Genomic DNA, 11,393 nt, shown 5'->3' with positions numbered 1-11,393 from the left:
TCTCATTATTATTTTTAGATATTTCTCCTTTCTCACTAGTCATATCGAGGATTTCTTCATGGATATTTACATCCTCAACCAAGTCTTTTTCACTATTAATTATTTTTCATTTTCGAGAATTTTTATCTTTGGAACCCATTGGTCTACTACGCTTCTGTCGTATTCTAGACTCATTCAACAACTAGTTGTGTCGGGATATCAATTTTTGATGCAACATTTGCAGCTGGTATATGTGACTTAGTTACTTTTTTTGTATCTATAAATGCATCTGATAATTGATTTGCTATATTTTGCAAATAAATTATTTTCTGAACTTCAAGTTCACATTAATCTGTACAGGGATCTAAATGAGACAATAACGATACATTCCATGTAATTTCTTTTTCCAACTTCTTAATTCCTCCCCCAAATGTTGGAAAATTTGTCTCATTAAAATGACAATCAGCAAATTGTGCAGTAGATACATCACCCGTCAAGGGTTCAAGATATTTAATAATTGATGGGGAATCATATCCAACATATATTCCCAACTTCCTTTGAGGACTCATCTTAGTGCGTTGTGGTGGAGCAATTGTCATATACTGCACATCAAAAAAATTTCAGATGGGAAATATTTGGATCATGACCATAAGATAATTGTAATGATGAGTACTTATGATAAGTTACTGGCCTAATGTGTACAAGTGACGATGCATGCAAAATAGCATGTCCCCATACAGATGAAGGAAGCTTAGCTCTCATGAGTAATGGTCTTGCAATTAATTGCAAACATTTTATAAATGATTTTGCTAAACCATTTTGTGTATGAACATGAGCTACAAGATGTTCAACACTTATCCCAATTGACATACAATAATTATTAATTATCAAAATCTTGGGATATAAATTCACTAACATTATCAAGACGAATGGTCTTAATTGTATAATCAGGAAATTGTGCTCTTAACTTAATTATTTAAGCAAGTAATCTTGCAAATGCAAGATTTTGACTTGATAATAAGTACATGTGTGGCCATCTACTGGATGCATCTATTAATACCATTGGTCCACTTGGTGGGTTAATAGGTCCACATATATCACCATGAATTCGTCCTAAAAATGCAGGTGATTTATTCTCTACTTTAGTTGGTGATGGTCTAATTATCAATTTTCCTTGCGATTAATTATATTATTCTCATATACGAATAATTTTCCTTGAGATTATTGAGATATATGAATTGTATATTAATGCATTATTAATTGTAAATTTTTTTTCCCTTTCGGATAAATAATATTTGTTTTTCCAAAACCTTCCATCAAGTTTGCAAAACCTAATATCGTATTGACTTTTGTTTTCAGCATTGTCCGTTTGGAAAAATATTTTTTACTTGTAAGTATTGTATGTGTAGTTGCACTGTCTGCCAAACATAGATCTTATTTTCTCATTTTTTAAACATCCAACATATGAAAATAATTCATATTTTTTCATTAAAAGAAAATAATTACAATAAGAAAAACAACACTTAAAATATACAAAAGTTACTAAAAAATCATGAAGATAGATAAAATAAAACAATAAAATTAAGTCTAGATATTCTCAAAATCAAAAGAAACACTTGGTGTTCCATCAACTGCACCAATCTTCTCTTCAGGAGATTCAAAGAAGTCCGAGACATCCAAATTTGTCATATAGGATGGGTCAAATATATCATTACCTTGGTATGCAAAATTTGCTTCCACATTTTTCTCTTTTTCCTTCAGGGAGGCTTGATAAAGGTCAACTAAGTATTTTGACGTATGACAGATATGTGACCAATGCCCAGTCATTCCGCATCAAAAGCATTTATTTTCAACATTTTTTTAACTCTTATCTTGTGGAGTTTTTCCTTTGTGATCATCCTTTTGTGTGGTTCTTTTGAAATTTGAATGATTAAAACGATCACCACGAAAATAATAATTATTTCTTCATCTACCACGGTCACGACCTTGACCTCGACCATGATTATTATTAAAATTCACAACATTCACTTCAGGGAATGGTGTCGTTCTGATTGGTTGAGATTCATGATTTTTCATCAATAACTCGTTATTTTGTTCGACCAAGAGAAGACATGAAATTAATTCAATTTACTGTTTAAAATCTTTCTTTCGATATTGCTGCTGCAGGAGTATATTCGAGACATGAAATGTAGAAAATGTCTTATCTAACATATCAGAATCAATAATTTTCTTTCCGCATAATAACAATTTTTTTAACTAGTTTTAAATAATGTAGAGTTGTAATTACTTACTGATTTGAAATCTTGTAGCCTTAAATGCATCCACTCATAACGAGCTTTAGGAAGAATAACAGTTTTTTTTATGATCATACCTCTTTTTCAAATTTTTTTCACAAGATACGGGGATTTTTTATTGTAAGATACTTCATTTTCAATTTCTCATGGATATGATGATGAAGGAAAATCATAGTTTTTGCTTTGTTCTGACTAGATGTCGTATTTTCTTCTTTAATAGTCTTCCCAAGATTTATAGCATCCAGGTGGATTTCGGCATCAAGTACCTATGATAAATTAATTATTGTCGTTAATATCAAGGGTAGCAAATTCTAATTTTGTGAGATTTGTCATGGTAGCACTATCATAAATATTATACTTATGTTAGAAATTTAATAAATATTGAATATGCAAAATAACATTAAATTTATTAATTATAACGAGAAAAGAAAAACCGTCATACCTTTAGGACCTACCTTTAGCGGGAAAAACGACAGAAGCTCGTGTTGATAACATGTTCTGAATTTGAGGAGCACAACGGGAACACGAATGGTAATAAAATAAAATAAAATAAAATAAAACAAAGTAATGAGAAAATTCTCGAAATTCTCAACTTTCTCCAATTTGTAGGGAATTTGTTCACATGTGATTTTAAGATCCACCAAATGTCACTATTTATAGGAAGATGTGAACTTAATTGGATACCAAATAGCATGACTTTAGGACACAAAGCAATGGACTTATAAAAGACAAAATATAATGTGGACGACGAGAGAGAGGCAATTGGCGGGAAAGCGCAACCGTCCGAAAGTAGCGTGAAGGAGAAGCTTCTGGTCTCTTCCTAATGCAAAAAAAACCTAACCAAGAAAACCACTTCTCCGTCGCTCTGATTTTCTCCGGCGCCGCTGCCTCCAGTCTTCCGACCACATTCCTTCCTCCTCCGCCACACGATTCTTCTTTATGACGGTTCTTCGGTCTCGTGAAGTTATCCCTCCGCCACCCACTCCCAAATCCCTAAAATCCCCTTCCAAAACTCTCCGTCATCCTTCTACGCCCTCTCAACATCATGAAATCCAACCCCCTCACTCTCCTCCCCATCCTTCCCCTCCTTCATGGACCGCTTCTGTCGCTGATTCCACTGCCTTGCCCTCCGATGGCGTCTCCAGTCCCGGAGTTTCTCGGAGGCGGAGTTCCCGACTTGCTGCGAAAGGGCTTGGCGCTGAGCATTCTGATGTTGATCACGTTTGTGATAACTCCCCCGGAAAGAAGATGAAAGCGGACACGATTGAAAATCGAGATTTGAACCTGGCCTCTGATGGGAAGTTGGAGGTTCGTTCAATTTGTACTGAATTTGAGGGTTTAGGGGTTAATGAAGGGGCCGAGAGCTTGAATGAACCTAGGCGGAGAATCGATTTTGAATTTACAGGGTCGAAGAGGGACGAGGTTGATGTAAACGGGAAGAGAAAATTGAACCCCAGTATGGATTCGCCTGCTGGGGAATTGGTCGATGAAAGTCCTGAGAGTAAAGAGTGTGTCAGTTTACGTTCGGGGAAGAGAATTTTGAAGACGATGAAACAAGCAATTGGTTTGGACATTGGTACACCCCAAGGTAATGTTGATGGGTTAGTAGAAAAGTGGAGGGGTTTAAAGGATAGTGACAATGTTCCAATTGATCTGAATCGAAATGGAGGAGTTGTGATGAAAAAGCTAAAGGAGGAGTGCTCAAGAATTGAAGAGAATGGTTGTACCAATAGTAGGAATAGGTTCAGCCGAAGAGAAAAGGGTAAATGGATTGTTGATGACCAAAGTTCAAATAGAAATGATACGGTTGTATTACATTCTGAGCGAAACAATGAGGTGTTAAGTGATAGTCTAGTTGAGCATCAAAATTATCGGTTGGTTCGTGAAAGACCGAAGGGAATAGTAATTGAAGAAGGTACAACAAAGTTGTCTGGTGCAAGTTACAATGATGGAGGGGATATGGATGCTAACGGCTATACTGCCATTGAAGGAGATGCTTCAGAACATAATAGTGAAGGGAAATTGATTGCAGAAGCTCTGTTGTCTCTATCTGAAGAATTTATAATGGATTCAGAATCGAGATATAAATATAGTTCCATAGAAGGTGAGGCTTCAGGCACTGCACATCTGGCAGATGATGGCCCTCAGAGCAATGACAGTCAAGAGATGGAGTCTAGTTCGGAAGAGGAAGGTCATTTGCATTTTGCTGCCCCACAGAGACAGTGGATGGCTTTATCAGGTGACTCGTACATAAGAAGAACAGCTATTGAGTTTGCTCGTTATAATGAGGACAATGATAGTTTGCAGAATGTTGAGGCTGAAGGTGAAGATGATATGAAAGATTGGCCTGGCCCCTTCTCTACTGCAATGAAGATTGCTAGTGACCGAGCGAACGGTGTACGAGTACGAGTTACAAAATCTTCAGAGGAGGAGAATGACCCTGCACCAGTTGAATGGATCCCTAAAAAGAAAATGTGTCGTAGCCGGTTCCAGTCTTTGCCTCCCTCATTGGGAGATTTGTGCTTAAGGGTTCTTGCTGAAAATGCCGATTCAATTTCTTCACTGGATTTTGTCCCAGATACTTTCAGGCATAAGCTTAGTTGGCTACTTTGTGATTCTCGAAAAATGAACAGTTGTTTTTTGAATCTTCTTCTCTGTGGTTCCCCAACTGAAGTCTGTATAAGGGACTGCTCTTGGCTGGGTGAAGAGGAGTTTGTGAAATCTTTTCAAGGGTGTGACACTAGCAAATTAATGGTACATATAGTTTCCAGCATTAAATTAATTAATTACCGCAATGTTAAAAATTCTAATAGGACTATGAATTTTGATGCGTTTTTTTCATTATTCTTCATGTGGGGGATTAATCATGAGACATCGAAAACTTGATGTAGATATTGCTGCATTGGGCAAAATCCTGCTTCTTAGTATCTTAAATCTTGGAAGAGAACCTCTCTTCACCACTCTTTAAATTTTTCAAAAAATAAACTTCAATATTTCTAATGTATGGTGTTCTTCTTCCTGCCGTTCCTTTTGACTTGGAAACTTGTGTTATGAAGGAATGGAATATGTTTCTTAATAGTATCATCTTTCTTTTGGCTGAATTATGCACAGATTAGGCTTACAGCTTGTTGTGTAGTTCATGCTCTGAATTATGTAAATTCCATTTTCTGTTTCTTTGGACCAGATACTCCAGCTTGACCAATGTGGACGTAGTATCTTAGATTTTGTTGTATTATCTACATTGGCTCGGTCATCAAATAGCTTACCTGCCCTGAGGTCGTTATCCCTAACTGGTGCATGTCGTCTTTCTGACGTTGGTATCGCTGCACTTGTATGTTCTGCTCCTGCATTGCAATCTTTAAATCTGAGCCAGTGCTCCTTTCTCACCTTCTCAAGTATAGACTCTATAGCCAATTCTCTAGGATCAACTCTGAGGGAATTGTATCTGGATGATTGCCTAAAAATCGATCCAGTGCAGATGGTTCCTGCAATGAAGAAGCTTCAACATTTGGAAGTGCTGTCATTAGCTGGGATCGGAGATATTTGTGACAAGTTCATCCAAGAATTCCTGACAGCTGGGGGCCATAATCTGAAGGAACTCATTTTAACCAATTGTGTGTATGTTTCTTGAACATATCTCTATGGATTACTGTTATCAAAACCATTACTTTACATCATTTTGTTTTTGTCTTTGAACTCTGCTTTCTTTCTTGGGTGCAGGAAATTGACCAATAAATCCATAAAAGCCATCTCAGAAACTTGCTCTTCTCTGCGTGCTATAGACCTTGTGAATCTGTCAAAGCTAACGGATTATGCTTTATGCTGTCTTTCAAGTGGTTGCCAGGCTCTTCAAAAGTTAAAGCTTTCCCGAAATCTTTTCAGGTTCTAACCAGAGTTCTCTTATTTAGTTCTTCAATGCTTACTTTCATTTGTTATAAGTTCAAAAGACGTCAACCTCACCATATTTCTATATAGTATTTTGCTGCTACAATAATTGGTTAGATTGAAACAATCCTAACACTGTTGCCCTTCTAGCAATTTGTTATAGTTGTCAAGCCATATTTATCTTTGTTGTGACACTTTTTATTTCTCATGAGGCTCATTAATAATTGTCGAGCCATATTATCTTTTATTGCGACACTTTTTATTTCTCATGAGACTCATTTAGAATTGAAACTCTGTAACTAAATATAACCTTTAATATTCTTAATGATCGTTATTCTGGATGGTTATTCACGCCTGATGGATTGTATTGTATATTTAAAAGGTTTTTTCACTGTCGTGTTTTCGAAGTGTTATAGAAAAGATTACAAATAAATTACTTATGTTATTTCCAATTGGTAAGTGATTATTTACCCAGTAACTTTCTAATGTTTGTTTCAGTTTGAGTTTATATGTATATAGGAAACAATTTGTTTCAGTTTGAGTTTATTTAGGATAAGTATCAGAAAGCAAACAGTATCAAGAACAATCCTGTTCAAAAGTATTACACTTTGCATGAGATGTTGGTACTTAATATCTGCAGTATTTGGCTGATCAATTCAATATCATTTATTCTTGTCAGTGATGAGGCTGTTGCTGCATTTGTGGAGATGTCAAGAGAGAATTTAAAAGAACTTTCACTGAACAATGTCAGGAAGGTGCGTATTTACATCTTTTTCCCTAATATGCATCTTTCTTTTTCCTGGAACAAATAAATGTAGACGTACAACTCGAGCCTAGAAAGCTTCACAGATTAAAGCAATGAAGTTGATATCGATATCAAAATTTCAATTTTACATATATATCAACTAAATATCAATATTGACGAATATTTCTGTAAGTTACAAAATTTATAAAATTTGTTTAGATTAATAATTAAATTGTTTATACCCTGAACTAAATTATGGATACTGCTATTAGTGTTCCTATTCATATTAGGCTAAGTAGATAAATATTTTTTATGTTTTATAAGTATTTATAAAAGATGTTAGAGATCTTCATGGATATTTAATATCGATGTCGGACCTTTTGATTTATGGATGTATTGACATATCAACGAATATTTTCATCTTTGGAAAGCTTATGGGATGGGACATATATATTTCCTGCTATGCGCTTCATAAATGTATTTGCCACATATCATGATGCCCCTCGCTTTGCTAGGCCATTCTTGATTAATTGAGGCTAGTGACTAATGATTTCAAGTAAAGTTCATCGAAGATGTTGGTTTTCCTTGTTGGTTACTGCAGGTTAGCCGCTGCACAGCAATTTCGCTCGCCTGTTTTTCTAGGAATTTGGTTAGTCTCGACCTATCCTGGTGTCGAAAACTGACCAACGAAGCACTAGGCTTGATTGTTGATAATTGCCCATCTTTAAGAGTGCTCAAACTCTTTGGATGTTCTCAGGTGTGTTTCTCAGTCTGAACCCTCCACGTGTGCTATGTTTTACAACATTAAGAAGAAATTTACTTGTTTTGTCTCTTTTTGTTTTTTTTTTTTCACTGGAAACTGTCAAAAGCTGCTGTATAACATTTAAGACATGACTTGGTTTTAATAGGTAACAGATGTATTTCTCGACGGACACTCGAATCCAAATGTAGAGATTATTGGACTGAAGCTGTCTCCAGTTTGGCATGTCAAGCATCACAACCGTTACGAAGGTCCAAGTTATTATTCCTCTGTGCCATCCTCATGTTAATTTTGAGGGATTGGTTTTAGCTAGAATCATTTTGCTGCCCTTCATATTAAAATACAAGAGTGATCTGTGCAAGCGCCCTTTTTTTTTTTTTTTTTTTTTTTTTTTTTTTTGGTTCAAGACCTCAATTAGCTTCCTACAAAACACTTGTGTATGAACTGTAAATGCTAGTCATCTTTTTTGTAGAAACATTGTATATAGGCATTACACAAGAATGGAAGAATTGACTTTTACTTTTACACATCAAATTTCATTGTGCTCATACTTTTTGTGAGTTTCCAAATTTCAATTGTCAGTACAAGGATAAGTGAATATCGACATCAATGTACATTGTTAAGCTTCCCTGTGTTAATACATAGTAGGTAAGTTTGTTCCTCCACCAACTGTGAACTTGCTATTTCGACCACCTGGAAATTGTAACATATGTGTGAGCTTCACGAAGTGAAACCGTATGCAACAAAGATGAGGGAGCTTTAAATGCAAAGGTAGACGTTACCTCAAAGCCTATCTTTTGGTACAACACTTGGGCGGGTGTGTTGTTTCTATGTACATGCACGTATACCTGTTCAATACCTGCAACAGAAATCTTATTAGAAACCATATTTGCAAGCATTGCATTTTGATATAGTTTTAGTACACCAAGGGAGGGTGGAAAGTTTCATCTTTCTTCAAATTATACCACCGGATCTCGCTGTTACAACTGCAAACTTCAACATATTGCTAGCAATACCCTGACGACGTGCTGCTTTCGCTACGCATAGGTTTGAAATATATGCATATTTATTCGGTATCTCTTTGTTGATGCTGCATACATGACTCTTCTCTCTTTCCTGCATATAAAAATGGTTTCTTCACATAGTTAGCCGAAGGGAAGAAGGGGAGATGAGGAAGAAGTAGATAGTAAACATAAATTTGGTTTTGACCCCTGGGAAAGTCTCGCCATGCATCAAATGCCTCGAGCTCATATCAAGAGTTGCTACTACACTTTTAATCACTGTATGTTTAATATGCTTCTGCTCCTTCCTTACCTGAGAAAGTTCAGAACATGACTTCAGAGCCAATTCCCCAAGCATAATAGTATAAGTTCACGGTTTACAACTTTAGAGACAAAATTTCACACCGTAACAACGCATGTACATGTCTGTCCATGTTGCCCACTGCCTCTTTTTTTTATGGCATTGAACTCCTGCAACATACAGGGGATACATATAGAAAGTAAGGGTAACGAGTCAATTTATCTCAACCCCACTCTAGCAGCAGATTAAATAAATCTAGCCATTCCTACCTGTTCTGCAAATTTCCTTTTGAAGCTATCAACATATCTGTGTTAAAGCAGAGCTACAATCAGTTGTGTTCCTAGAATTCCCATTATTCTATTCTATTGACAACTTATGAGCTTTGAAATTTCAAAATATTTGTTATCATCAACAGCTTCTTGGTTTTCTACTCTCAAACCCATTTTATATCAGGCCACTCTCTATATAAATTCCCAGAAACCTAAAAGCTCTGTCCTAATGTTCTAAAGTCAAGTTTATGGAATATGAGTTTTTTGTATGAATCTCTTCACAGGGGTTAATGACCCGCCTCTACAAATATATGAAATCTAACCTTCTATTTACGTCAGAGAACACAACGACCCATGTCTACGTAGTTTTAAAGTGATAGTCATTCTCCATCGCGATCTTCATTTATGCTCTCACATAAGTAGAAGTTAGTGGAGGTAGGTCATTAATCATAAATACCCCTATGGAAGGGTCATGAGTACAAAAATCTCATGGAATATTGAGTATTAAAAACCCTATCCTTTTAAGCTTTTAGCTTCTTCTACAAACAAAAAAAGGAGTGGCTATGTTTTTGAGAAGATAAGCTATGTGCAAGAGACAAGAAGTTTCTTTACCGTTCATTTGATCGATTCTCCCAATGACTTTCAGCCCGAAGCCATGCCGCTGTCTACCACAAACACCACCACTCATACTTAAGATCCAAAGACAATGATTTTGAGGTACTGAGGTTTTGAAGATTTCTTCCAATGTACAAAGATCAAATCACTTACCCACAATTCCTCATCAAGCACAGCCTCCCTCGCTACGAATTGACCGAACTCTAATCTTCTTTTGTGAACTAAATCCTGCTCGGCCGGCGGCGGCCGGTTGAACTGTAACTCGTTTGCGGCCAATGGTTTTGACTGCGGCAGCAACAGTGGCGTTGAAATCTGAATAGAAACTTCTTCCTTCCTCATCGTTTGATGCGATTTAGAATCCATTGTCCTATTTCAAATTCAACAAATTAAATCCTCCGTATCGTCCGCTCCATTCCCGCCGGAAATCAAATTATAGAGAATTTCGTAACAAATGTTCAAGCAGAGCGGATAAATAGGAACCTTATCCAATCAAATCAACGACTATAAAAGATGAACAAGAAATCGGTGCCAGAATCGAACCGAAGGAAGAGAAAAAGAACAGAGTCAAAGTTTAAACTTACATAGTCCACGGGGCAAAGGCGAAGGTTCTATGAAATTTGAGATGATTTCGGTATCCACCTTGGACTGATCCCAAAAATTCCGGCCGGTAAATTGATATTGCCGCCGACATAGAAACCGTAGGTTCGTTGGTAAGAACAAATTCTTCACCCTCCGAACAGAACAAAAGAAGGAGCCGGATAGGGCAATAATAATCCCCCTTGTTCTTGAGCAAAGAAAATCGTCAGAAAAACAAATTGAAGGTAAAGAGAAGCAAAACACATCGAAATTTCTTCAGAATAGAAATCAAGGAAGAAGACAATCGGGGATTCCCAATCCGCCCTAACGCCGGCACTGGGCGGCGCTTGCGGCAGAAGAAGAACGACGACCACAATCGGCTTCTTCCCTTAATTTTCTCTTTTTTTAATTTTGCGGATTTTCCTTTTCCGAAAGTTATTTATAAGGTAAAGCGATCCTTTCAGATTCCGCCACGTTTCATAAATCTTACTCCAAATAGATGATATTTATGAGGTCAATTTTAGTCTACAAATTCTCTCTATTTAAATTTTAAATTGTTTTTAACTTATTGTTTTCCAATTTTGGATTTTTGTTCAACCAACAAATTTAAGACACTTACCGAAAGTTAAGAGTTTTGCATCCTTAAATTATGGTAATTGTTAGGTTTTTTTCACTCTCGCTCTATGGTTTTTCTACTATTCGGTCTTGCTCTCGCTCTTTGCTCTTTAGCCTTGCACTTGACTTTTAGCTCATGTTCTTTTTATTATAAGAAAAAAGAACAAGAGTTACAAGATTGAAAGCAAGAGAGCAATGGACGAGAATAATGAGTTTCAAGAGTTAAGAGTCCAATATGCGTGAACAATAAGATGATTTTTATAATTTTCATCAATGATAGAAGCAATTTTTTTATAAAAAAAAAAAATTAATTTTAAAAAGTGAGACTAATTTCATTTTAAGCCTAAATTCTA

The 11,393-nt window shown here is 36.1% G+C and overlaps 2 protein-coding genes across 3 annotated transcripts; one reads left to right on the top strand and one right to left on the bottom strand.

Annotated features, from left to right (window-relative positions):
• Positions 1 to 3,040: 3,040 nt before the first annotated feature.
• LOC120070955 lies at positions 3,041 to 8,197 on the top strand. The gene is made up of 6 exons (XM_039022889.1): positions 3,041 to 5,027; positions 5,458 to 5,891; positions 5,994 to 6,155; positions 6,838 to 6,913; positions 7,505 to 7,660; positions 7,812 to 8,197. Exons 1-6 carry the CDS (start codon positions 3,213 to 3,215, stop codon positions 7,950 to 7,952), a joined length of 2,784 nt encoding a protein of 927 aa, XP_038878817.1. The 5' UTR covers positions 3,041 to 3,212; the 3' UTR covers positions 7,953 to 8,197.
• Positions 8,165 to 10,847, bottom strand: LOC120070956. Of its 2 annotated transcripts, XM_039022890.1 has the most exons (9): positions 10,431 to 10,846; positions 10,003 to 10,216; positions 9,847 to 9,899; positions 9,235 to 9,271; positions 9,070 to 9,135; positions 8,873 to 8,977; positions 8,629 to 8,779; positions 8,446 to 8,522; positions 8,165 to 8,356 (listed from the first exon to the last, which is right to left on the bottom strand). In XM_039022890.1, exons 1-9 carry the CDS (start codon positions 10,538 to 10,540, stop codon positions 8,270 to 8,272), a joined length of 900 nt encoding a protein of 299 aa, XP_038878818.1. In that variant the 5' UTR covers positions 10,541 to 10,846; the 3' UTR covers positions 8,165 to 8,269. The 2 variants fall into 2 exon arrangements, with proteins under 2 accessions (XP_038878818.1, XP_038878819.1); XM_039022891.1 differs by lacking the exon at positions 8,873 to 8,977 and having other exon boundaries at positions 10,431 to 10,847.
• Positions 10,848 to 11,393: the final 546 nt, after the last annotated feature.

Source organism: Benincasa hispida, chromosome 2, assembly GCF_009727055.1.
Source record: "Benincasa hispida cultivar B227 chromosome 2, ASM972705v1, whole genome shotgun sequence".
Lineage (NCBI taxonomy): Eukaryota > Viridiplantae > Streptophyta > Magnoliopsida > Cucurbitales > Cucurbitaceae > Benincasa > Benincasa hispida.
This window is presented reverse-complemented; position numbering and strand designations above follow the sequence as displayed.

Bases quoted from the DNA above. Each gene is read 5' to 3' on its own strand.
- LOC120070955 (XM_039022889.1), top strand. From the start codon at position 3,213: ATGACGGTTCTTCGGTCTCGTGAAGTTATCCCTCCGCCACCCACTCCC. The intron at 6,156-6,837 runs GTTCTAACCAGA...TATTCTTGTCAG, and splicing joins CTTTCCCGAAATCTTTTCAG to TGATGAGGCTGTTGCTGCAT. The intron at 6,914-7,504 runs GTGCGTATTTAC...TGGTTACTGCAG, and splicing joins CACTGAACAATGTCAGGAAG to GTTAGCCGCTGCACAGCAAT.
- LOC120070956 (XM_039022890.1), bottom strand. From the start codon at position 10,540: ATGTCGGCGGCAATATCAATTTACCGGCCGGAATTTTTGGGATCAGTC. The intron at 9,272-9,846 runs GTAAAGAAACTT...GCTTTAACACAG, and splicing joins GAGAATCGATCAAATGAACG to ATATGTTGATAGCTTCAAAA. The intron at 9,136-9,234 runs GTAGGAATGGCT...TGTATGTTGCAG, and splicing joins AAAGGAAATTTGCAGAACAG to GAGTTCAATGCCATAAAAAA.